This window comes from Neoarius graeffei, chromosome 12 (assembly GCF_027579695.1).
Source record: "Neoarius graeffei isolate fNeoGra1 chromosome 12, fNeoGra1.pri, whole genome shotgun sequence".
NCBI lineage: Eukaryota > Metazoa > Chordata > Actinopteri > Siluriformes > Ariidae > Neoarius > Neoarius graeffei.
Window position 1 is genome coordinate 67614870 of NC_083580.1, and position 25863 is coordinate 67640732.

At 38.9% G+C, this 25863-nt stretch overlaps 1 protein-coding gene across 6 annotated transcripts; it reads left to right on the forward strand.

The window, feature by feature from the left end:
• The first annotated feature begins 2761 nt into the window (after positions 1–2761).
• rasgrp2 (RAS guanyl releasing protein 2 (calcium and DAG-regulated)) lies at positions 2762–25251 on the forward strand. 6 transcript variants are annotated; one of them, XM_060936295.1, is made up of 17 exons: positions 2763–2932; positions 3195–3397; positions 3650–3752; positions 7285–7335; positions 7559–7690; positions 9544–9685; positions 10879–11052; positions 11132–11248; positions 11541–11822; positions 13150–13230; positions 13509–13616; positions 13733–13848; positions 13954–14095; positions 18092–18128; positions 18231–18389; positions 21105–21167; positions 24071–24158. In XM_060936295.1, exons 2-16 carry the CDS (start codon positions 3328–3330, stop codon positions 21161–21163), a joined length of 1773 nt encoding a protein of 590 aa, XP_060792278.1. In that variant the 5' UTR covers positions 2763–2932; positions 3195–3327; the 3' UTR covers positions 21164–21167; positions 24071–24158. The 6 variants fall into 6 exon arrangements, with proteins under 6 accessions (XP_060792277.1, XP_060792278.1, XP_060792276.1 ...); XM_060936294.1 differs by lacking the exons at positions 21105–21167; positions 24071–24158 and adding an exon at positions 18907–19841 and having other exon boundaries at positions 2762–2932; XM_060936293.1 differs by lacking the exon at positions 21105–21167 and having other exon boundaries at positions 2763–2936; positions 24071–25251.
• The last annotated feature ends 612 nt before the right edge of the window (positions 25252–25863 follow it).

Consider the following 25863-nt stretch of genomic DNA (forward strand, 5'->3'; position numbering starts at 1 on the left):
GTGTACGGCTTAAAGTGGTCCTATGGACAGATACTCCCCTCTCCGCTGTGGATCTTTGCAGCTCCTTCAGTGTTATCTTTGGTGTCTTTGTTGCATCTCTGATTAATGCCCTCCTTGCCCGGTCTGTGAGTTTTGGTGGGCGGCCTTCTCTTGTCAGGTTTGTAGTGGTGCCATATTCTTTCCATTTTGCTATAATGGATTTAATGGTGCTCCCTGGGATATTCAAAGTTTGGGATATTTTTTATAACCCAACCCTAATCTATACTTTTCCATAACTTTGTCTCTGGCCTGTTTGGAGTGCTCCTTGGTTTTCATGTTGCTTGAGTAGTGTTGCAGAGTCAGGGTCCTTCCAGAACAGGTTGATTTATACAGACATCATGTGACAGATCATGTGACACTTTGATTGCACACAGGTGGATCTTAATCAAGTAATTATGTGACTTATGAAGTGAATTGGTTTGACCAACTCTTATTTAGAGGTTTCATACAAAAAAGGGGTGAATACTTATGCACACTCCAGATTTCTGGTTTTTTTATCTTAATTATTGTTTATGTCACAATAAAAAAAAAAAAAACAATGGGAACCTTTAAAGTGGAATTTATATGTTGTGTAAATCAAATGGTGCTAACCATCCAAAAATCCATTTTAATTCCAGCTTGTAATGTGACAAAACAGGAGTCAGGACAAACAGCAAGGGGGATGAATACTTTTGCAAGGCACTGTACCGAGTTTTCTTCCAGTTCAATTGTCCAATCAGCCAATTATGTAAGACAAAGTGACATTTTTCTGATTTTTTTGATCTGTCTAGTTTCACTGAGCATGTTCCCACTGTGGTCTCAGATTCCTTTTCTTCGCTGGCAGGAGTGGAACCCAGTGTGTTTGTCTGCTGGTGTACCTCAAGGTGTGATGCATTGTGCATTCTAAGGTGCTTTTCAGCACACCACAGTTGTAAAGAGTCATTATATGAGTTACCATAGCTTTCCTATAAGCTCAAAATAGTTTGCTCATTCTTCTCTGACTTTATTCATCAACAAGGCGTTTATGTCTGAAGAACTCCTGCTCACCCACTCAATGGATGTTTGTTTGTTTGTTTGTTTGTTTGTTTGTTTGTTTGTTTGTTTGTTTGTTTGTTTGTTTGTTTTTCACACAGTTCTGTATAAAATCTAGAAACTGCTGTGTGCAAAAAAAAACACCCATGAGATCAGCAGTTTTTGAAATATTCCCTCGCGCTTTCTACTTTTTTTTAACTTTCAGCACAATAGTGAGAATCACAACATATCATTTTAAAAAGTTATATTTATTATATAGTTATTTTAGCTAATTTGCCTGATTACTTGAATTGTATAGATTTAACCCAAATCTCAGTAAGTCAAAAACAAGTCGGCATAACGTTAACTGGGATCTAACGTGTTTTGTCAGTGGAGGTTCATGAATAAAAAGGTCTATAGTTCCAATAAATAGACAAAATATTACTGCATTTATTTAAATAATGAAGATGAAATAAATCTGCACTGATGTGGTGCAGTGAATTAAAGTTAAAGGAGTTTCTGATTGGGATCCTGTGATGAAGATATAAATGTAAATATGAAAAGATAAACACCCTCGTGATAAAATATAATCGAAATAATTTAAAATAAGTATTTTATATACATATGGTAATGATCATCTATAAAAATGCAACCCATAACTTGGGTAAAAATACACTTTCATAGTTCAAATAAATATCTCCTCAATTTTGCCAATAGCGTTTGAGATTTCTATGATCCTGTGATGATGCAAATTACATTAAAACTGAAAAATAAATGTTTGAAGAGCAACTTTTATTAGTTATGTTTTGCCTGAAAACATAATTCGGTCTCTGTAGGCTTGCTTGAATTAATCAGAAGTTAAATGTCCTGTAAGTGAGAATATTATCGTTAGTTCGAATGTGATTTGCTTCCTAGCCAGTTATATTAGCTACAGGAACTGATGCTAGTCTAACTTGGTGTTTATTAGCAAAGAAATCAGTCCAATGGATATAATTTATTATATCAATTTTCCAAATTAGCAACATTTACCTCAAATCGTAGAGTTCATATCCTCTATGGAATCAAAGGAGATGATTTTTTGCTTACTCCATCATATTAAAACATTTTACTGAAACAGGACAGGCATGTTCATCCTGAAATTCAACACTGTTGCAGTGGTTTGTCCATATGCAAACACACATGGATAGCTGTAACACTAACTGCATTGTGTAATACGAGAAAGTCTCTGAAGAAGACAATGAAATGATACGATTGTTGATTGTAGAAAAATTTCAATGACTAGATGAGAGAAGAGGCCTTTCTGAGTTCTAACAATTACTTCAAAGGTCTACATTAAAAAATGTAAGGAGTAAAAAGGGTTTTTTTGTTTTGTTTTTTACAAAAATATAATTATGCGAGAGTATTCAGTTTCATAAGTGAAGTATAAATATGCCAATATAATACTTAAGAACAGTTACTGAAGCATCTCACACTTCTGTGCACAAGTACGACCCGACAAGATGCAAGCAACTGAGTGGGTGTGTTTGAGCAAAAGCAGCAATCTGAGGATTATAATAATAATAATAATAATTGTAACTATTTATGGTAATAGTTTTAACTTTTAACCAAATCTATTTGTGTTACAGGTTGTGCTGAGAAACTTTGTGAGTCTGTGGAACTGTTTTGAACCCTTTAAGGGCGTTTTGTTGAAGACGTGTGAAAGGAACCCATTTGGTTAACAACAGGAAATGCAAGGACTGCAGGTTTCACAACAGGCCGGAAACGAAATGTGACACACAGATGTGATCACTGTGATCCCCTGCTCTTATTTGTCTTGAGTTTTGCACATTTTCAAGTACATTGTGGCTTTTTTGGATTTTTTTTAAAGGATAACCAGACCATCTTTCTGCTCCAAACTTTTAAAGTGAGTGAGTATAACTTATCGTATAAGTATTAATATGTTTTAGTAATGTTTTGATTGTTATATTCCTTTTATTGATATTTGATGATTACCTATTTATATAATACACTGTTGTTTGAACCTAAGCCATCTCCGAAAAGTGGGGGTGCGGGAGCTTTTCTAGTTGCATGAGAATTACTGATGGTGCTCATATCCATATAAATTGTTCTGAGCTCCTTTTTTATTTTCGAATGTTTGCACTGCCTCACACGCTTCTGCCAAACAGTATTTGCAGAGTGACAAAGACGGATCAAAGAGAGGCGTGGAAAATCGAGAGGTGGAAAACAGGAGCAGAGGGAGAGGGTGAGAGAGGAGAGAGGGAGAGAGAGAGAGAGAGAGAGAGAGAGAAGCAAAGGAAGATGGAGAGCATATTATCGGATCAGTCAGCCAGTGTGGAAGAACTGGTGGAAGCCTGCATCAAAGCGTTCGGTCAGTAGTCGCACTCACTCTCGTGTAAGCTCACTGATCAAGCAGCTGAGAAGCAGGCCAGACATTTCTCTGTGCTGATTAGAGGGATTCCCTCACTTTCTGTGTCAGTGTGAATGAAGGTCTCTTTTCCAAACCAGTCAATTTTGTCTTTCTCATTAATTCGGGAACAGATATGAGGGCAGACACTTAAGTCACATTTTAATCATGCACCCAGGCCTCACTCATATAGCTCTTTCTCTTTCTCTTATACAGATGATGAAGGAGTGCTAAAGGATGCCTCGGCAGTGCGTATGTTCCTCATGATGCATCCCTGGTACATTTCCTCCACTGACTTTGCCAAGAAACTCCTTCTCAAGTATCCTTTTATACACTGTATGGACAAAAATAGCACCTTGCCATTAGACTGCAACACACTGTGATAACAATAGATTTATATCATGAACATTTTATTTAAATAAAACAAATAATGTCACTTTTAAAGTTTGTCCTACATTAGAGTAATTTCACCAAAATCGAAGGTGCGGTCAGGGATATTGACGATTTTGCGATTTTGAAACAGCATGAAATTGCACTTCAGTGTTCCATCTAAACTCATGCAACCAAAACACATATACTGGTTAAACTATAACTACTAAATGCTAGTGAAAAAGCAGAAGTTTTCTGAAATGATTGACATGTAAGTAGGAAGACGTCCTTGTCACAGTTGGTTGATGTTCATGGTCCACTTCATTTGTTTATTTTTTCTGGGGAAGCCAGGGGTTTTCCTCCGAGTACATATTTTTGACAGCTACAAAACTGTATAGCCTGATGCAAAGTAGACTGATTTTATCATCCTGAAGTTGATTTTTTTCTATCAACAGCATCTCTTGGCATGCTTTCAACAATTGCTAACAATTAGGGGTTTTTTTTAATAATTAGTAAATGACATGGCATACTTTTAATCTATTTATAGTTGCATGTAAAGTTTTGGAATGTCCCTGAAATGAGTTAGTTCCTATTTTCGTGTTCTCATGATTCTCACATATTTTCATTTTTTTTCTTCTCTCATGAACTTAAAGCTAGACAGCCTTTCAGATTTTTCAAGTGTACTGTAGGTCATAAAAAGAATTTTCCCTGACACCGAATTATTTTTGTTTAGTGGAATGAAAGCTACTGAATTCAAATCACAGACCGCCAATTTTATTAGGCTTTTTAAAAATTACAACAATTAATGAATTTAAGGCCACATGGCCCTAAATTCTCCACTATTTTTTCCTGCTTCACCATGACCCAATTCAAGATACTACATCATACATGATGTGGTGGGCTTTCACCGTTCATGCAAGGCATTGTGGGATAGAAATTTGAAACAGGAGAGAAACATGGAGGACGTGTGTGCGCGAACGAAACGTGAAAGACCGACTATAGTAATGAAAAGCGAGAAGAAAAGATGTTATGTTGTGAAGGAATGGAAACGCAGGACCAAACTAATAAATATCAGTAGTCAACAAGGACCTCGGTGTGATCAGCTGTTCGTTTAGCAACAGAGTGATGCAACTGTCAGTGCCAGGTCAGAGGTAAACCTGCGCATGTGCACATAGACTTCCTCTGTCTGCTTGATTGTGCGAAGCCAGTGATTTCATGTACATTATTTGTTAGGTAATCCCCTCAAATTAAATAACTTCCCAGCCACAGATATATAAAAGATGTATGTTGATATGGTATAAAAATACCATATCAACAAAGCCTGATATTTTGTGAGATATTACAGAAATAAACATTTATTTTTTTCACGGTCCGGTTGCCATCAAATCGTGCGCTCTGATTGGCTTGCGAGCAGTCCGGAATCCTACGATCCGGACCCTGGTTATGGACCTTTGGCGACTCGCTCGTTCACAACAACAACAAACATAATAGCAATTTTTTGTCAACATTTATTTTCGCATTTCTCAGTATAATAGCATTAATTTTACAGCATGGATAGTGATAATGACAGTGTTCAGAGCAAAAGCGAGTTTTACTACCCTGATGAAGACAAAATAAAAGAAAACATTTCAGAAGAAAGCCGAAAACGAGCTTGTAGCAGGTTTGTTCTAAATATGGTTTCCCTTTCGGGTGCTCTCATTTTCTGTTAGAATTTGGTAAAGAAAAAAAATTATTTACCAGCTTAAGGTTGGTCCGTATCGTGAAATACCATGACCTCGGCCTTGAAAATACTGACCTCAGCCCAAAGGCCTTGGTCAGTATTTTCAAGACCTCGGTCACGGTATTTCATGATACGGACCTCCCAGCTGGAAAATTTTATATATCACAATGCCCACATGGCGGCACGGTGGTGTAGTGGTTAGCGCTGTCGCCTCACAGCAAGAAGGTCCTGGGTTCGAGCCCCGGGGCCGGCGAGGGCCTTTCTGTGTGGAGTTTGCATGTTCTCCCCGTGTCCGCGTGGGTTTCCTCCGGGTGCTCCGGTTTCCCCCACAGTCCAAAGACATGCAGGTTAGGTTAACTGGTGACTCTAAATTGACCGTAGGTGTGAATGTGAGTGTGAATGGTTGTCTGTGTCTATGTGTCAGCCCTGTGATGACCTGGCGACTTGTCCAGGGTGTACCCCGCCTTTCGCCCGTAGTCAGCTGGGATAGGCTCCAGCTTGCCTGCGACCCTGTAGAAGGATAAAGCGGCTAGAGATAATGAGATGAGATGAGATGCCCACATTTCAGAGGGTATTAAATTTCACCGATTTTATGAAATCGAAAAGCCATCTAGCTTTAAAGACAAAAATCCACAGTTTGTCATGTTAGTTAGGAGCTTTACCTTTGGAGACTCCTTGAATAAAAATACCCTATCAACAATTAGACATTTCTTTTTGTGAAATAACAACACTTATTTTAATTTGTTTGTGATTAAGCTTAGATTATGTGGATCACCTGCCATACAAGTCCCTGTGAATGAGCTTCTCTCATTCTCATCTCTCATTATCTCTAGCCGCTTTATCCTTCTACAGGGTCGCAGGCAAGCTGGAGCCTATCCCAGCTGACTACGGGCGAAAGGCGGGGTACACCCTGGACAAGTCGCCAGGTCATCATAGGGCTGACACATAGACACAGACAACCATTCACACTCACATTCACACCTACGGTCAATTTAGAGTCACCAGTTAACCTAACCTGCATGTCTTTGGACTGTGGGGGAAACCAGAGCACCCGGAGGAAACCCACGCGGACACGGGGAGAACATGCAAACTCCGCACAGAAAGGCCCTCGCCGGCCACGGGGCTCGAACCCGGATCTTCTTGCTGTGAGGCGACAGCGTTAACCACTACACCACCGTGCCGCCCTGAATGAGCTTCTACTATACGAAATGATAATGTATTAGATCCGGCGCATTAGTATAAACCTTGAACCTAGTGCTTTTGTCATGACAAGTGTTGCAGAAAATTAATCAACACCTTCTGCCCAATCAGAGTCAAGAATTGAACAGTGCTGTGGTATAATACTGTACAAATTTAAAAATTATGTCCTAATGCAAACTTGCTTGTTTTTTTTTTTAAATCATGCTGAAGAGTTTAAATTTTAATTAAGGAACTTCTTTGTAATTTACAGGTCTCTGCGTTATCAGTATTATCAGTCACCAATATTGTGATGTAGATTAACACATAACACACAACCGATATCTTACGGACCTCTATTTACTGCGCAGTCTGCGTCCCATACTTCATCCTCCTAACATCATAACTGACTGGAAGGCATAATTTACCTCTCTTGGATGTCAAGTTTTTTGCACTGCGTGCAGTTTGTCATGTGCTGGTGCTGTCACTGTGAGAAATGCCTGGCACTGTCACATGTTCATTTTTCAAACCTTTCTTGTATTGAATTACACTGACAAAATGGAGATTTACCGTAACAGCATAACAGGTCTCAGAATTGCTCTGCTGGTTGCTGCTCTCAGATTTGTCATCTTGTCAAGTAAGTTGAAAATCAAATCAAAAATCTTATTTGTTTGCTGACCTGTAAATAAAGCCTGTTCTGTTTGATGCACCCTTATAGCATCCTAGCGCACAGAAAATGGCTGTGGCGAGACCGCCCAAAGCACTCATTGTTTTCATGTAGCATGGAGACCTATTTCATGCCTTGCTAAGCTCCACACTCTCTCTCGTTCTTCCCCTCTCACTGTCTCTCCTCTTCTCAGGTACTGGATGAGCGAGTTCCCAGCGGAGTTTGACTTGAACCCGGAGCTAGCTGAGCAGATCCGCTGTCTGAAAGAGCTGCTTGAGCAGAATGGTGATGTGAGGCGTAGTCTACTCATAGACATAGACAGTGTGTGAGTCAGACATCACACTACAGCCATCCATGTTCTTTTCTATGTACAGAGTCACCTCAAGCATAGGGAGATAGTCCTAACATCAAGATCCTATCAGTTATCCACATATCCATGTGTTCTGGAGATTTAAGTAACTTCTGCATTCGTTCATTTATCTTCAGAAACTGCTTTATCATGGTCAGGGTTGTGGCAGATCCTAAGCCTATCTTGGGAACCAGTCCATCACGGGGTCCAATATATGCACACATTCACATCTAGGGGCAATCTAGGCTGCCTATCTATCCATCTACCCTTATCAAAAAGAAGTATACTTCAAGTTCATTTTATTAAGTATACTTAAGTAAGGGCGGCATGGTGGTGTAGTGGTTAGCGCTGTTGCCTCACAGCAAGAAGGTCCTGGGTTCGAGCCCCGTGGCCAGTGAGGGCCTTTCTGTGCATGTTGTCCGCATGGGTTTCCTCCGGGTGCTCTGGTTTCCCCCACAGTCCAAAGACATGCAGGTTAGGTTAACTGGTGGCTCTAAATTGACCGTAGGTGTGAATGGTTGTCTGTGTCTATGTGTCAGCCCTGTGATGACCTGGCGACTTGTCCAGGGTGTACCCCGCCTTTCGCCCGCAGTCAGCTGGGATAGGCTCCAGCTTGCCTGCGACCCTGTAGAACAGGATAAAGCGGCTAGAGATAATGAGATGAGATGAGATCAAAATGTAAAGCAACATTGTATTAATGCCAAAGTATAAAAACATGGCAGTGACAACTGAAATTGACATCCAAGCTCTAAAGAAAAATAAATAAATAAATAAATAAAATTAATTATCCCACTCAGGAGAAATAATACAAGAAAAGAAACCTTATATGGAACCACAGACATACCTTAGAGTCAACAATGCTGAAGTACAACTACAGGACAAGTACACTTAAATATAAGGCACAAATATTTTAATACTTTATTACACTTTTGTTAAGTATATCTTGATCAAAAGTTTAAGTGTAAGCTTAATCTACTTAGACTTTTCTATATACTTTTCAGTATAAGCCAAGTATACTTATGTATAACTTTATTAAGTATATCTCTGATAAGAAAATAAAAAGTAAACTGAAAGCATACGCTCTTATTTTTAGTTTAAAATATGTATACTAGAAGCACACTTGAATAAACTTCTTTTTTGTAAGGGTATCCATCCATTCATCCATCCTACCCCATGTTTTTGGGAGGTAGGAAGAAAACAGAGAACCTAGGAAAAAAACCATATGGACATGAGAAGAATGTGTGAAACTACACACACACACACACACACACACACACACACACACACACACACACACACAATAACCCAAGCTCAGGATTGAACCAGGAACCATTTTCTTCTTTTAGGTGGATTGGCTGTGCTAAATGGCACCTAAAATGCTATTTATTGGAGCTTTTCATTCCAGGAATTTCAACCAACAAAACAGGTCCAAGTTGACATTATTTATAGCCCTCGTAGTTTTTCAGTTAATGTTCAAATTAAACCCATTTAATTTAAGCAACCAGTCAAACAGCCTAATAACTACGCATAAGAACTCATCTTTGATAATGGTAGGTTGTGATTTCCCCTGCAGTAACAACAACAATAAAAAAAATTATAGACCCCCTTGTTATTCCTCATGGACCCCTGGGGTTGAGAATCATTGCTGTAAATGATCCAGTGAAGCAATTCATGCAGCTGTGTATGTCAGTTTTGGGTAGGCCTACTACTAATGTTTTTTGTTTCCCCCCTAGTGAGGTACAGTAGTCATGAAATGGTTAAAGCTCTGTGATAACCACATAACTGACCACATGAGTTTGCTAATGCACATTATCTTTTGTTCTCTTCAGTCCATCATACGAGTGGAAGCGGCAGCTGACCTCGAGTATTCAGAAGAAGAGTAAGACCTCCCTGCTCTTTGACCACTTGGACTCCTCGACCCTGGCTGAACACCTGACCTATATGGAGTACAAATCCTTCTGCAAGATCCTGGTGAGGCACAAACCTGAAGAAGTGTGAAAGTGTGACAATTACTCAGAAGGGTTGTTTGGGAAGGTCTGATCCCTACAATAAAAACATAATCATCCTTCATGAAAGCAAAGACAAAATAGGAGGATCTTAAATTTGCACACACACAAAATATATAGTAGATGTCAGAAAAATATTTCCTCAGCTGTGTCAGAAAGTTAGATATAGTTACCTCTAAAATGGACCATACCATTTCCTAAATGTGGTAAACTGCCATTGGAATCCATTGCCAATCCAATTAACTCATGTGGTTTAGAAAACATGACACTGACTATCAACTATTATTCCATCCACATTCACTGGATATGAGCAATCGCGCACTCTGATTGGCTACTCTACTACTAGGATATCAGCTCATATACCATGAGTAGAGAAAAACAAAATGGTGGAGCGTTTTGCTGAACCAACTGAGGATGAAATAAAAATTCTACTCGAACACCCCCCCCCCCCCCAAAAAAAAAAAGCGCAACAAAATAAATATGGAATAAAAGTATTTGATGGTAAGAACATATTTTTTTATTTTTCAAGAATTATTATTATCGCATTTTTCACAAATCGTTCCTGTCATTTAGCCAGTTTGTTTATATTCTAAGCGGAAATGATTTTGTCAGTCGTTTTGTATAAAGTTTTTATTTATCAAACTTGCAAAAAAATAAAAACGCTCTGTTTCTCAAAATCCAATGAATGTGGTTAGAATAAAACAGTTATTCCACTCAATCTCGTCATACTTGTCTTATAGTCAACTTGGCGCTACATGCTTCGTCGGCTATCAGCTCATGTACAACTCGATTTCATGGAATAACTGTTAAATGTCAGCTAATTAACTTATCTTCCTAGTAAAATAACCACTCGCTTGCTAATTAGCTATACAAAGCTAGTTAGGCTAAACCACTGGAATTCAAATACTTTATAGACTTCATAGTTTAGAGTTGTAGAAAAGTAATAATTTATGCTCCTATCAGGTGTCACCCAGAAGAGAATAGGTTCTGTTATTCAAAAGGTTTCTTCTCCATGTTTTTTTTTTCTTTCCACTGTTACCTCTGGTTGCTCATTGGGATCTAAATCTACATCTGGATTTCTATAAGACATCTTTCTGACCATAGCTATTATTAAAGGTACAAATGAAATGAATTTAATTGAAAATTGAATGTCTCCAGTTCCAGGACTACCACAGCTTTGTGATGCAGGGCTGCACTGTAGATAATCCCATCCTGGAGCGCTTCATCACCCTCTTCAACAGGGTGTCACAGTGGATCCAAATGATGGTGCTCAGTAAACCTACAGCTCAGCAGAGAGCCACAGTCATCGGCGACTTCATTAAAGTGGCCCAGGTTAGACCAAGACTCTTGACTTTGCGAGGCATCGTCTGAGAATACAGGTCCAATAATATCACGTTTTTTTTATTTTTAGCGGTTGCTGGAGCTACAGAACTTTAACACCCTGATGGCAGTGGTAGGGGGTCTGAGTAACAGTTCCATCTCCAGACTAAAAGACACTCAGGCTCTTATTAGTAGTGATGCTCGAAAGGTAAAGTCTGCCTATTTACAAATCTAGAAACCACTCAAGCATGGATTTTCCCAATGTATCTTTGTTTCCCATATGAAAGTGATGGCAAATGTATGAATAACCATGTTGGAAGCACATTTTATAATGTCTTCCAAGAAGAAGTGGTCCTATTGTCAAGCCAACAAATGCAGTATTTCCCATGCATGTCCATTCAAGAGTGTCTCCTTATATCACTCCATTCTTTTTTTGTCTTTTATCATGCTGACTATTTAACACTGCCACATTTCTGACAGTTCCCATTATGTTTTATCAGCTGTTTGAGGGACTTTTGGAGTTGATCACGTCCAGCGGGAACTACAGCCGCTATCGACAGCGCTTTTCAGAGTGCTCCGGCTTCCGTTTCCCCATCCTGGGTGTGCACCTGAAAGACTTGATTGCTGTTCATGTGGCCCTTCCAGACTGGGTGGATCCGGAGAAAACCCGAGTCAACCTTACCAAGACACAGCAACTCTACGCCATCCTGCAGGAGCTGGCACTGATCCAGGCCACTCCACCTAAAATAGATGCCAATCCTGATCTCCTCAACCTGCTCATTGTGAGTCCAGGGCTAAGAATGAGGACCATCAACTTAGCTGCTGTCTTTGGGAATTGCAATAAGCACTAACAGAGGCCTGGCTGGGGGAGGAACCGTGTTGCATCATGCTTGTAGTACACTCTCAGAAAAAAAGGTACAGATCCGTACCTTAAAAGGTACAAACTCGTCTCTGTGACAGTACCTTTAGAGGGTACAGAGCTGTACCTTTCAAAAGGGGTACATATTTGTACCTTCATGCTTTGTACCTTTAAGTGCCTCATCTGTACCTTCAAGATCAAGTTTGTACCTTGAGTGGATGGTACAAATGCTGTACCTTTAACAATGGTACAAATCTGTACCACAATGGTACCACCACAGAGACAAGTTAATTTGTACCTTTAAGGTACATGATCACTTCTTTGACGGGGGCTTCTGAACGGAAAGGCTTCTGAAAGGTTTTCAAGGAACCACCTAATTCAGTAGAACTAGCCACAATCAGAACAACAGTATGGTAACTCACTTGTAAATTTCCTTCTGTCGTCGTCTGTTATTTCCAGGCCCGCTTTTACTAAGAAGTCCAAAAGCTCTTCGGTGGAGAGGGCGGACAAAGTCGCCATCCTTCAGGTGACCACGCAAGTAGTAGTAGAATTTTGTCTTGCGCTAGCATCTAGAGCAGGACCGTTAGTTGCTTTTTGGACTCCTCCCCCTAGCAGCTCAAAGTACCATGCCCTAAGGTACAAACACGTACCTTCTCCAATTTTGTACCTTGAAAGGTACAGTGTCGTACCACAAAGGTCCAGTTTTGTACCATTTAAGGTACATCAAACTGAAAGGTACATTTGTGTACCTTAATGTGTCATATTTGTACCACTGTGTACCTTTATTTCTGAGAGTGTATGATCATTTTCAGTGGAGAAGGAGCAGTGGACAGGACAGTTAATCACAGGGTTGCCAAGTTCATTGTTTTTACTCCAAATTGGGCTAGTTAATAATACTCCACTGCCTCAAGTTCTTGTTTTATTGCAACGAATTGGAATTAAGTTTAATACATTTCTGGAAATAAAGCTAAAGCGTTAGTACAGACAGAGTGTCTATGATGTGCAGAACCTTTTCTATTGTAAGATATATTATGAAGACTGAAAAAGTGAAAGGGGACTATGGAGTGGATAATATCTAAGCATTACAAATGCACCTCCAATGTAAAGGCTGAGAAAAAGTTGAAAAACGTATCCTTTTCCAATGCCTGAAATTTTGTAGCATGAATTAATTATCAGATTTTTTTTTTTTGATTGAATTTAACGTTCGTTTGTGTATTGTAATGGAAGCTTTTCTTTTTCAATGAGCTTAGGTGTCTCTGGACCAGTTCAACACAGAGGAAGAGATCTATCAGCTTTCACTGCAGAGAGAACCACGCAGCCTGAAATTATCAGTGAGTCCCTTCTATTGGCATCAGTTCTCCATAAAGCACCAATCAGAACCTTGTGACAAAAATTTGAATCAAATTACTACTGTTAACAACATGGCTTTGACAGATTAATGTACTGATTTTGATTGTATAACCCACTTATTTGGGCTTGAAGCTAGGAAACTGGACTACAACCCTGTAATTATTCCTTTTAGGCCTCAGACAGGAGTCATTTGTACAAATCCATCAGTGCCATACGATATTTTGCTATACTGATTTCTCTATTTATTTTGGCTTGTTAGGCGTCCAGCTCAAAGCCGCAATCTCCTTTAATAGAGGAGTGGGCGTCTTCAATCAAACCCAAGGCTGATCCAGTGATCATCAACAAACACATAGAGAAGATGGTTGAGGCAAGTTATTCACCCATGACTTTTCATTTTTCATTTGTGATTTCTTTTAAACTAAGCCAGCACATTCTGAGCCACTGTTTTGTTTTGGTTTTTATTTATTGGGGGTTTTTTTTCAGTCCGTATTTAAAAACTTTGACACGGATGGGGATGGCTGCATCACTCAAGAAGAGTTTGAAAGCATCAGGAACAACTTTCCTTACCTCAGCAAGTTTGATGACCTTGACCAAAACCAGTGAGTTGAGTCAGATGGGTTTCTCAGGGTTTTTTTTCACACATTCTGATACATGTACTATATAGATGAGCCTCACTTTTCTATCTTTCTGACTTTCACCTAAAGGGATGGCAGAATTAGCCGACAGGAGATGATTGACTATTTCGCCAAGGCCAACTCTATACTAAACTGTAAGATGGGTTTTGTGCACACATTCACTGCCACGAACTGCTTCAAGCCTACAGTCTGCCAGCACTGCTCAGGCATTGTGAGTATGCGCACACACACATTAACACTTTGAATATGATTATTTATGTCAGATAGGAGAGTTGAGAATGAGAATAAACAAACAAAGAACAAATTTAAACAATTTTCCAGCCCAAATGTATGTCAAATCAGTTGATAACCAAGAGAGCCAAATCTCTTTCTCAGTTTTGCTGAGGGGCTATGAAGCTAATGTTGCTAACACGTCGTGAAAGTCTGTCTGGCCAAAATGTTTTCTATAAATATCTGCCAGAAATTGCAGATGGTCCATCAGTAATGTTTTAAGATGGATTATTTTTGGATTATTTTGGAACCAAGATGATGCACAATTATGGGGTAGCATGCTCACCACCTCATTCAGTGCCAAACACTATTGCATCTAGTGGTCAAAAATGGGAACTGCAACAAGTGTTAATATGCTTGGAGGAGGAGCAGAGAACAAGACAGTCAACGACAAACTTGCCAAGTTTGTGGTTATAATGCAAAATTGGATTTAAAAATACTGCACGCCTGCCAACCTGCCAAGGTCTTTTATTTATTTATTTATTTATTTTAGCAAATAATGGGAACTAAATTTAATTAATCCCCCCCCCCAAACAAAGGCAAAGTCGAAACACATACACAGTGTCTATGATGCACAGAACCATTTCTATTCAGACATATTGCAATATACTGTATATTTAAGATCAGGAGAGGAAAGGGGCATTTATGGAGTGGATAATATCTGGACATCAGAAATGCATCTGCACCATGCTCACCTTGTTTCCCACACAAAAGCTGAGAAAAAAAATGGGAAAAAATACTTCCTTTCCTAATGCCTGAATTTTTCAGGCCTTTTATGTGGTTTCTGAGATGGAGTTGGACTGGAATTTTATTGAAACCTTGCAAATGCAACCCTGGTTAATGATATTAGCTCTTTGCTAAGCAGACCTGCTGTATCAAACACTGCTGAACAAATGTAGATCTAAGGCCCACTTTACACGGGGACGGTCTGAAACAAAAACGCAAAAGTCCGTTTTCGTTCTCACTTTTTTCCGCGTCTACACGACCGTTTTCAAGGAGGAAATCTGCGTCTATACGGTGACGCATAAATGTGTGGAATTCAATTGGATGTGCATGCCAGGCAGCTAGGTGGTGCTGTGAAAGACCTCCGCTATGTCTGCACGCATGCGCAACGTCTTCCGTCTTGTCTGATCTGCACATCTGCGCCGCGAAAACTTTGACTACTCTGTTCATTAACGGTATATGTGCAGATTCGGTATAGATGTTCGAAGGACTCCTGGACGTTTATTAAAGCTGTCAGAGCAGCTTGAAGGTCCATTGGATCGATGTAATCAGACATGCTCTTACTTTTTTACTTACTTTCTTACTTCCCGGGCTGGCATGTACAGTATATGACATATGTATGACGTAAACGCGTACCCGACGTGAGCAGATCCGAGCAGAGTTTTGCATATTGGGTAGTTTAGACGGATATGCAATGGGGGCTGTTTTTAACTTATCCACTCTGGAAGGCGTTTTCAATTTTTGCCATTTTTCAGCCTCGGAAACGCCGTCCCCGTGTAGATGAAAGGCACTTCCGATAAAATATTTAGTCGTTTTTACCCGACAGCGTCCTCGTGTAAACAGGCCCTAAAACTGTTCCAAACGAGATGCAAGGCTGTGTGCTGGATGACTGTATGTTGTCAACTCACAACTAGGTGCAGTATTATGGCGTTACTTTAAAATAATTCATGAGACAATAACCTTTAATAGAAGTCATTGTAATAGAATCTTGACTTAATTTAATTTAAGGCGATGTGTGTATTAATGCTGTCTTGCCCTACTAAAAGCCCTATCGTGTGACTTACTGGAGTGCGTCAACATTAAACAAAACATCACGATGTAACTGAATGCTGTAACATTATGGACTAGTAATTTGGATTAGCAGAATCAGGTTTTATTATATATATATTTTTTCTGAGTAGAATTACATATCACTCTGCCCAAGAGAACTGAAGCTGATAGTGTACCAGAAATTTGGTTACACTTTAAAGCTAAATTTGCTAAAATTAAAGATTGTACCTGCTATTTTACAAGATAATTCATTTAAAACAAGCTTAATTTTATAGCTTTATCCAAGTACAGTATAAGCCAATTTGTGTATGTAATCACTGAATACATTTTGAATGAGTTAAGCTTACGTTATTTTTCCAGCTACATTAATTCCTGCGCAAAACTTAAAAACCAAACACTGGACACCAACCAACATGTAAAATCATCAAGTTTCTCTTCTTCTTCTTCTTCTTCTTCTTCTTCTTCTTCAAACATATGATGGATTCTCATGTCCTGTTTTGGAGGTGGGAGGAGCCTGACTTTGTTGTTGTTCAGGGTCGTTGAAGTCATGATGTGCAGTAGGGTGGGGACATTTACCACTTCCTGTTCTCTCACTTCCTATTCACCAGCCACTTAAACCTCATGTTTTTCAGCAATGTGCACCCTGATATCATTTTGTTATTCAACTATGTACATCCAGTCCTCTGCAAAAGTCTTGGGTGCATGTAAAGAAATGCTGTCGACCAAAAATAGGTTTAAAAATAATGAAATGAAATGTTTCAACATTAAAAAATACTACAAACAGTAATCAGTAAGCCATAATAAATGAAACAAAGTCAATATTTGGTGTGAGACGGCCCTTTGCTTTAAAAAAAAAAAAATCGTACTCTCCGGTGCAATGAGTGCAGTTTGATAAGGCAATGAGCTGTAGGTTTTACTGAGCATCTTCCAGAACCAGCCACAGTTCTTCTGGACACTTTGACTGTCATACTTGCTTCTTCATTTTGCACCAAAACCCAGTAGCCTTCATTATGTTTTCTTTTTTAATCTGAAAAGTGCTCTCTAATGTAATATGCTGCTCAGATACAAACGTTTTTTTCTGTAACATTTAATTTTGTGCTGGAAAATGAACGTTTGGACTCTAAAATGTTTTTTTACTGACTCAATAATGTAGAATTCATAAAATAGAAATCTATAACAAAGTTTGTATGAAAAAAATAGGGTGCCCAAGACTTTTGCACAAATGGCGGAGCATTTTGCTGAACCAACCAAGGATGAAATAAAAACTCTACTTGAAAAGTTTGAAGCTTAATGGTTTCGTTAAGATGTGTTTTCACTGATCGACTGTTGATGTAAATCTTGTCAAATTAGAATGTTTTATGCATGTATGCACTTTGTCACGTGTCTGCTAAGCAGAAATTATTTTGTCGGATGTTTTGTATCAAGTTTTTATTTATTGAATTTGAAAAAATATTTAAATAAAAAATGCGCTGTTTCTCAAAATCCAGTGAATGTGGATAGAATAGAACAGTTATTCCACTCAATCTCGTCGTACATGGCTTATAGCCGACTCAGTGCTACGTGTCTTGTCTGCTATCTAAGAAGAAGCCAAGCCAAGAAACCTTTGTCACACGTACACTCAAGCACAGACTTAAGCACACAGTGAAATTTCTCCTCTGCATTTAACCCATCTGAACCAATGAACACACACATGCAAACACAAGCGAGCAATGAGCACAGACACACACCCAGAGCAGTGGCAGCTATGCTACGGCGCCCAGGGAGCAGTTGGGGGTTAGGTGCCTTGCTCAAGGGTACTTTGGCCCAAGGCTGCCCCATATTAACCTAACTGCAGATCTTTGGACTGTGGAGGAAACCGGAGCACCTGGAAGAAACCCACACAGACATGAAGAGAACATGCAAACTCCATACAGAAAGGCCCCCATCGGCTGCTGGGCTCGAACCCAGAACCTTCTTGCTGTGAGGCAACAGTGCTAATCACTACATCACCGTGCCACCAAATCATGGGCTATCAACACATGTATGACTTGATTTCGTGGAATAATTGTTATATACAGCACATATATAACATATCTGAATGTGTTTCTTCATCATTCTCTAATCTGTTATAACATTCAGTCATGTACAGTATATATGACCTAACATGTTTCTTTGTTTTTTTTAGATGTGGGGATTTTACAAGCAAAGATACAAATGCAAAGGTTTGAATACTGTTGTTAATTAAAATAAGCCAGAATAATTAAGTCAATTAATACAGAATGAAAAGAAAAATGACTCCATGGTTGTCTCTGCTCCACTGTTAGTGTGTGGTGTTAGCTGTCATAAGGACTGCTGTGCTCGTTTGGCTGTTGAGTGTCGAAAACGGACAAAAAGTGTCAGCTTTGACAGCAACATTCCACGCATCAGCCGCTCTTTCAGCTTGCCTCCCTCTACTAGACAAAACTCCAAACCTAAGTGTGCAGGTAAACCAACCACACACCCACAAAAAAAAAAAAATATATATATATATATATATATATATATATATATATATATATATATATATATATATATATATATATATAAAACCCCGATTCCAAAAAAGTTGGGACAAAGTACAAATTGTAAATAAAAATGGAATGCAATGATGTGGAAGTTTCAAAATTCCATATTTTATTCAGAATAGAACATAGATGACATATCAAATGTTTAAACTGAGAAAATGTATCATTTAAAGAGAAAAATTAGGTGATTTTAAATTTCATGACAACAACACCTCAAAAAAGTTGGGACAAGGCCATGTTTACCACTGTGAGACATCCCCTTTTCTCTTTACAACAGTCTGTAAACATCTGGGGACTGAGGAGACAAGTTGCTCAAGTTTAGGGATAGGAATGTTAACCCATTCTTGTCTAATGTAGGATTCTAGTTGCTCAACTGTCTTAGGTCTTTTCATATCTTCCGTTTTATGATGTGCCAAATATTTTCTGTGGGTGAAAGATCTGGACTGCAGGCTGGCCAGTTTAGTACCCGGACCCTTCTTCTACGCAGCCATGATGCTGTAATTGATGCAGTATGTGGTTTGGCATTGTCATGTTGGAAAATGCAAGGTCTTCCCTGAAAGAGACGTCGTCTGGATGGGAGCATATGTTGCTCTAGAACCCGGATATACCTTTCAGCATTGATGGTGTCTTTCCAGATGTGTAAGCTGCCCATGCCACACACACTCCTGCAACCCCATACCATCAGAGATGCAGGCTTCTGAACTGAGCGCTGATGACAACTTGGGTCGTCCTTCTCCTCTTTAGTCCGAATGACACGGCATCCCTGATTTCCATAAAGAACTTCAAATTTTGATTCGTCTGACCACAGAACAGTTTTCCACTTTGCCACAGTCCATTTTAAATGAGCCTTGGCCCAGAGAAGACATCTGCGTTTCTGGATCATGTTTAGATACGGCTTCTTCTTTGAACTATAGAGTTTTAGCTGGCAACGGCGGATGGCACGGTGAATTGTGTTCAGAGATAATGTTCTCTGGAAATATTCCTGAGCCCATTTTGTGATTTCCAATACAGAAGCATGCCTGTATGCGATGCAGTGCCATCTAAGGGCCCGAAGATCACGGGCACCCAGTATGGTTTTCCAGCCTTGACCCTTACGCACAGAGATTCTTCCAGATTCTCTGAATCTTTTGATGATATTATGCACTGTAGATGATGATATGTTCAAACTGTTTGTAATTTTACACTGTCGAACTCCTTTCTGATATTGCTCCACTATTTGTTGGCACAGAATTAGGGGTATTGGTGATCCTCTTCCCATCTTTACTTCTGAGAGCCGCTGCCACTCCAGGATGCTCTTTTTATACCCAGTCATGTTAATGACCTATTGCCAATTGACCTAATGAGTTGCAATTTGGTCCTCCAGCTGTTCCTTTTTTGTACCTTTAACTTTTCCAGCCTCTTATTGCCCCTGTCCCAACTTTTTTGAGATGTGTTGCTGTCATGAAATTTCAAATGAGCCAATATTTGGCATGAAATTTCAAAATGTCTCACTTTCACATTTGATATGTTGTCTATGTTCTATTGTGAATACAATATCAGTTTTTGAGATTTGTAAATTATTGCATTCCGTTTTTATTTACAATTTATACTTTGTCCCAACTTTTTTGGAATCAGGGTTGTATATATATATATATATATATATATATATATATATATATATATATATGCTAAATTTAAACCTAATCTTGCCCTCAGTAACCAAAATTAAAAATCTTTGGCTCTTCTAGTTTTAAATGAAAGTGGGTTTGTTTGTTTGTTTGTTTGTTTGTTTGTTTGTTTGTTTGTTTGTTTGTTTGTTTGTTTTAAAGCAGTTTTCCTTATGGGGATGAGCTAAATTTCCCCTCAAATTCAAAAATATCAGATATTCCTGCCCATGTGAGGACACCACCATAACACACACACACACACACACACACACACACACACACACACACACACACACACTCATGTTTGTACTAAATTTAAACCTAATCTTGATCTCAGTAACAAAAATTTAAATCTTTGGCTCTTTTAGTTTTTAATTAAGTGGTTGTGTTTGTTTGTTTGTTTGTTTGTTTGTTTGTTTGTTTGTTTGTTTGTTTGTTTGTTTGTTTGTTTGTTTGTTTGAGTTGGTTGGTTGGTTGGTTGGTTGGTTGGTTGGTTGGTTGGTTTTTTAAAGCAGTTTCCTTACGGGGACCAGCTAAATTTCCCCACAAGATCAAAAATATCAGCTACTCCTGTCCATGTGAGGGCACCACCATAATACACACACACACACACACACACACACATTTGTACTAAATTTAAACCTAATCTTGATCTCAGTAACAAAAATTTAAATCTTTAGCTCTTTTAGTTTTAAATGAAAGTGAGTTTTTGGTTGGTTGGTTGGTTGTTTTAAAGCAGTTTTCCTTATGGGGACCAGCTAAATTTCCCCTCAAAATCAAAAATATCAGATATTCCTGTCCATTTGGGGACACCACCATAACACACACACACACACACACACACACGCTAATACCCACCATTTGTAGCAAAGGCACCGTTCATGAATTTTCCCAAGCATTAATAATGCATGGTGTGCACCTGCTCCAGTGATAATGTACTCCAGTGTTGCACACACTCGTCTCTCAGACATTTTCTCTCTCTGCTCAGTCATCAAAGAAGAGACTCAAGAGAATCTAGACGAGGAGGTGTTTGATGATTATCTTTGAGAAGGTAAGAAAAAGATACTCGCAAGTGGTTTAGTGTAGTTTATACAGTTTAAGACACTTTCCCTCAGTTCAGTCTGCTGTGAGGGGAAAAAATTATTTTATGTTCCTTGATTAAAGTCACATAAATTCCCTCTGATTTAGTGATTTCTGCTTGCTGGGACTAATAGGTTTTGTTAACAGTTACAATAATTTTACATCAACATAAGTATATACACCTGGCGACTTGTCCAGGGTGTACCCCGCCTTTTGCCCGTAGTCAGCTGGGATAGGCTCCAGCTTGCCTGCGACCCTGTAGAAGGATAAAGCGGCTAGAGATAATGAGATGAGATGAGATAAGTATATACTGTCGTAAAAATGAACAGATAATAGCTATACAGTATTAGTCAGCCTGTTTGTGCATGCTTTTACACATTTTCGGTTGTCTTTTTCTTCATCTACAAAGACAATTCCAAAAAGGTTGGGATGCAGTGTAAAAAAATAAAATAAATAATAATAGGCGGCACAGTGGTGTAGTGGTTAGTGTTGTCGCCTCACAGCAAGAAGATCCGGGTTCGAGCCCCGTGGCCGGCGAGGGCCTTTCTGTGTGGAGTTTGCATGTTCTCCCCGTGTCCGCGTGGGTTTCCTCCGGGTGCTCCGGTTTCCCCCACAGTCCAAAGACATGCAGGTTAGGTTAACTGGTGACTCTAAATTGACCGTAGGTGTGAATGTGAATGGTTGTCTGTGTCTATGTGTCAGCCCTGTGATGACCTGGCAACTTGTCCAGGGTGTACCCCGCCTTTCGCCCGTAGTCAGCTGGGATAGGATCCAGCTTGCCTGTGACCCTGTAGAGCAGGATAAAGCGGCTAGAGATAATGAGATGAGATAATAATAATAATAATAATAATAAACAGAATGTGATGATTATGTAAATCATAGAAACACTTTATTTTATTGAAAATAATACAAAAACAACATATCAAATGATGAAACTGAGAAATGGTATTGTTGTTTGAAAAATAATGTTTACCACTGTGTTGCATCACCTCTACTTTTAACAACACAGTAGTAAACTTTTGGGAACTGAGAAGATCACTTCTTGTAGTTTTGAAAGTGAAATGTTGTCCCATTCTTGTCCGATATACAATTTCAGCTGCTTGACAGTTCGGGGTCCTCTTTGACGTATTTTGTGTTTCATATGAAAATATTTTCAATGAGAGATAGTTCTGGACTGCAGGCAGGCCAGTTTCGCACCTGGACTCTTTTATTACAGAGCCATGCAGGTGCAATACATACAGAATGCAGTTTGGCATTGTCTTGCTGAAATAAGCAAGGCCTTCCATGAAAAAGATTTTGTCTGGATGGCAGAATGTTGCTCCAAAACCTGTATATATCAATCAGTATTAATGATGCATTTCCAGATGTGCAAGCTACCCATGTCATGTGCACTAATGCACCCTCATACCATCACAGATGCTGACTTTTGAAATGTGCACTGATAACAAGCCGGATGGTCCCTCTCCTCTTTAGCCTGGAGGACGTGGTGTCCATGATTTCCAAAAAGAATTTCCACTTTTAATTCGTAAATCCTCGGGACAGTTTTCCACTTCGCCTCAGTCCATCGTAAAAGAGCTCGGTCCCAGAGAAGGTGACGGTGTTTCTGGATATTGTTTATATCTGGTTTTAACTTGCATTTGTGGATGCAGTAATGAACTGTTTTCACAGACGTTTTGATTTTCTGAAGTGTTTCTGAGCCCATACAGTGATTTCCACTCAAGACACGTGTCTGCTTTTAATGCAGTGCCACCTGAGGACCTGAAGATCACAGGCATCCAACGTCAGTTTACAGCCTTGTCTCTTGCATACAGAGATTTCTCCAGATTCTCTGAATCTTTTAATGATATTATGTACCATAGATTATGTGACCCCCAAATTCTTTTCAATTTTACACTGAGGAATGTTATTCTTAAATTATTGCACCGTTTACCCACGCAGTTTTTCACAGAGCGGTGAACCCCTCCCCATCTTTATTTCTGAGAGACTCCGCCTCTCTGGGCTGCTCTTTTTATACCCAATCATTTTACTGACCTGTTGCCAGTTAATGTAATTATTTTTTATTATTTACACAACTTTTTCAGTCTTTTGTTGCCCCTGTCCCAACTTTTTTGAAACATGTTGCTGGCACTAAATTAAAAATGAGCATATATTTAAAAAAACAAAAACACTAAGATTTCTCTGTTTCAGGATTTTATATGTTGTCTTTGTACTATTTTCAATAAAATATAGAGTTTTCTCTTTATTTGCAAATCATAGCATTCTGTTTTATTTACATTTTACACAGCGTCCCAACTTTTTTGAAAATGAGGCTGTATTTGCAGATAGTTTTGTTTCTAGAAATAAATGCTAACAATTAGTTAAAATTATTGGCTGACAGAACAAGACTTTTTAAAGCTTGAAATTCGTATTAAAAAACAAATGTCTAGAAATATGTTTAATAATCATGTATTTGTTTGCTGTAATTTTACAACAGGAAATGCCAGATAAATCTGACTATAATCAGAAATTGTTCACTTGATGTCATTTTTGCAGTGTTTGCATCCCTTTACACCAAATAATCTCAGCCAAGACATTAAATGTCTAAATTTCACTTCTTTAGTTTTTCACTGGATCTATAACGGTTAATGCATTCAAGAGAATTCATAGAAGTCTTTGTCTTTCCTTTTTTGTTAAATTTGGTCATGCATTAAATGAAAAGATTTGGGGTTTTGGGTGATAACATTTATATTACATTACATTTCAGTGCAAGACTAAAGAAGCCATCTTCTTCGCTGATTACATTTCAGGCAAAATGAAAACTGTGTAGTATCCCCCCCCCCCCCCCCCCCTTAAAAATTCCTTTAAAGATCAATGTCTGTTATTTTTATACTATAGGAACACACTGTGCCTGTAAAGCTGTGGAACCCCGTCATATGACCCAGTCATGGATCACCACAACATCCCAAAACCGTGTGTCTTTGAATATGGTCCATAGTGAATACTGCCCCTGACCTACACCTCACTGACCACTTTAAGATCTTCAACTGTCCAGTTTCAGTGCCCACTAAAGCCTCAGATTCCAGTTCAAACTGATAGGAGTGGAACCCGAGTGGAGTGGGCTTCTGTTGCTGCCTCGAGGTTTGGTGTGTTCTGCATTCTGAGATGCTTTTCTGCTCACCACAGCTGTACAGAGTGGATATTTAAGTTACTTTCAGCACTTACTTTCAGCAAGAGCCAGTCTAGCCATTCTCTTCTGACACAGAAAATCAACAAGGTGTTTCTACCTGCAGAACTGCTGCTTCCTGGATGTTTTTTTTTTAAATTAGTATTATTTCTATCTAAACTCTAGAGACTATTGTGCGTGAAAATGCCATCAGATTTCTGAAACCCCAACTATGAGATCATATTGCTTCCCCATTCTGATAAAGCCTTGACCTGTATCTGCATGATTTTATGCATTGCACTTCTGCCACATGATTGATTGATTGATTGATTGATTGATTGATTGATTGATTGATTGATTGATTGATTGCATGAATGAGTATGTGTACAGGTGTTCCTTTTAAAGTGGCCAGTGAGTGTACAAGTTAAAAAAGAAAATAATAATACAATTGGCAAGTATTTAATTTTTACTGCATCGATATTATTTGTGATGACATGAAATGTTTTCTTTGTGAGCTTAACTGAACAGCAGTCTGTTGTAATTTTTTCTTAAAACAATCATTTTTACTGATTTGTTGTTGTTGTTGTTGTTGTTGTTTTTTACAAATTAAATTCTGACTCTGAATAAATCAACGAAGCCCTATGTTATTCCATTAAAATATTATTGAATCTGAATTTACAGCCACAAGGTCAGATGAATGATATTTCCTCCGGGTATAATGGCCCTCAGTTTGATATTCCTGTCTCCTCCTGTGTTATGAGGGCCAGTAGGGGGCACTGTTGACACAGCTGGATTTGTATGTCCTCTATGTCCCTGTACATACATTTGTGTGATCTTAACGTCCATGTAAATTACTTCAAATGTCTCAGGGAATTTACAAGTGTTATCATTAAAGGTTTGTTCTTTTTTTTTTTTTCCTGGTCTTAAAGATATTCTTGTTTTGCATCTGTCGAAGGTGCACATTTTTCTGCTTAATGTGACATATCCTTCATTAAAGGCGGGATCAGTCACTTCTTTAAGAGCTATAGTCAATCACATTCCCTGCTGCTCGTAGACAACCAGCATTATTAGGTAATGATTTCCGTTTATTGAATTGGCTTCTGATGGGTAGCTAATCTTGCAGGTTGCAGGTTGTGCTCTGAAGCTTCGATTATATCTAGCTACTGCTCTGCACCAGCTGTGATTTCTGACAAAGCTTTAATAGCAGGGTGAAAGCCTGGGCATGGTGAGAGTGCAGCCCCCCTGCTGCTCATATAACCATAGGTTTCTATGTAACTCCAAGCTTTGCTTTTATACTCCAGCTTTCGGCTCTTGTATGTCGCATGCTTTTCATTTATTTTGCTTTTAACGTAGGCTTGTTTTTTTTCTTTTCCCATAAGCTTCTTTGTGCAATTGAATTATTCACCCTCCCTCATCAACAGTGCAACTTGTGAGGTACAAATATTGATAATGTTTTCCATTTATGATGGATATAAAACCAACAATAGGCGAAGTAAAGCCTCAGGAGGCGTATGTCTCGACAGAG

Coding starts and splice junctions, on each gene's coding strand:
- rasgrp2 (XM_060936293.1), top strand. CDS start 3,328: ATGGAGAGCATATTATCGGATCAGTCAGCCAGTGTGGAAGAACTGGTG. Junction 7,691..9,543: donor CTCATAGACATAGACAGTGT/GTGAGTCAGACA, acceptor TGTTCTCTTCAG/TCCATCATACGAGTGGAAGC. Junction 9,686..10,878: donor AATCCTTCTGCAAGATCCTG/GTGAGGCACAAA, acceptor GAATGTCTCCAG/TTCCAGGACTACCACAGCTT.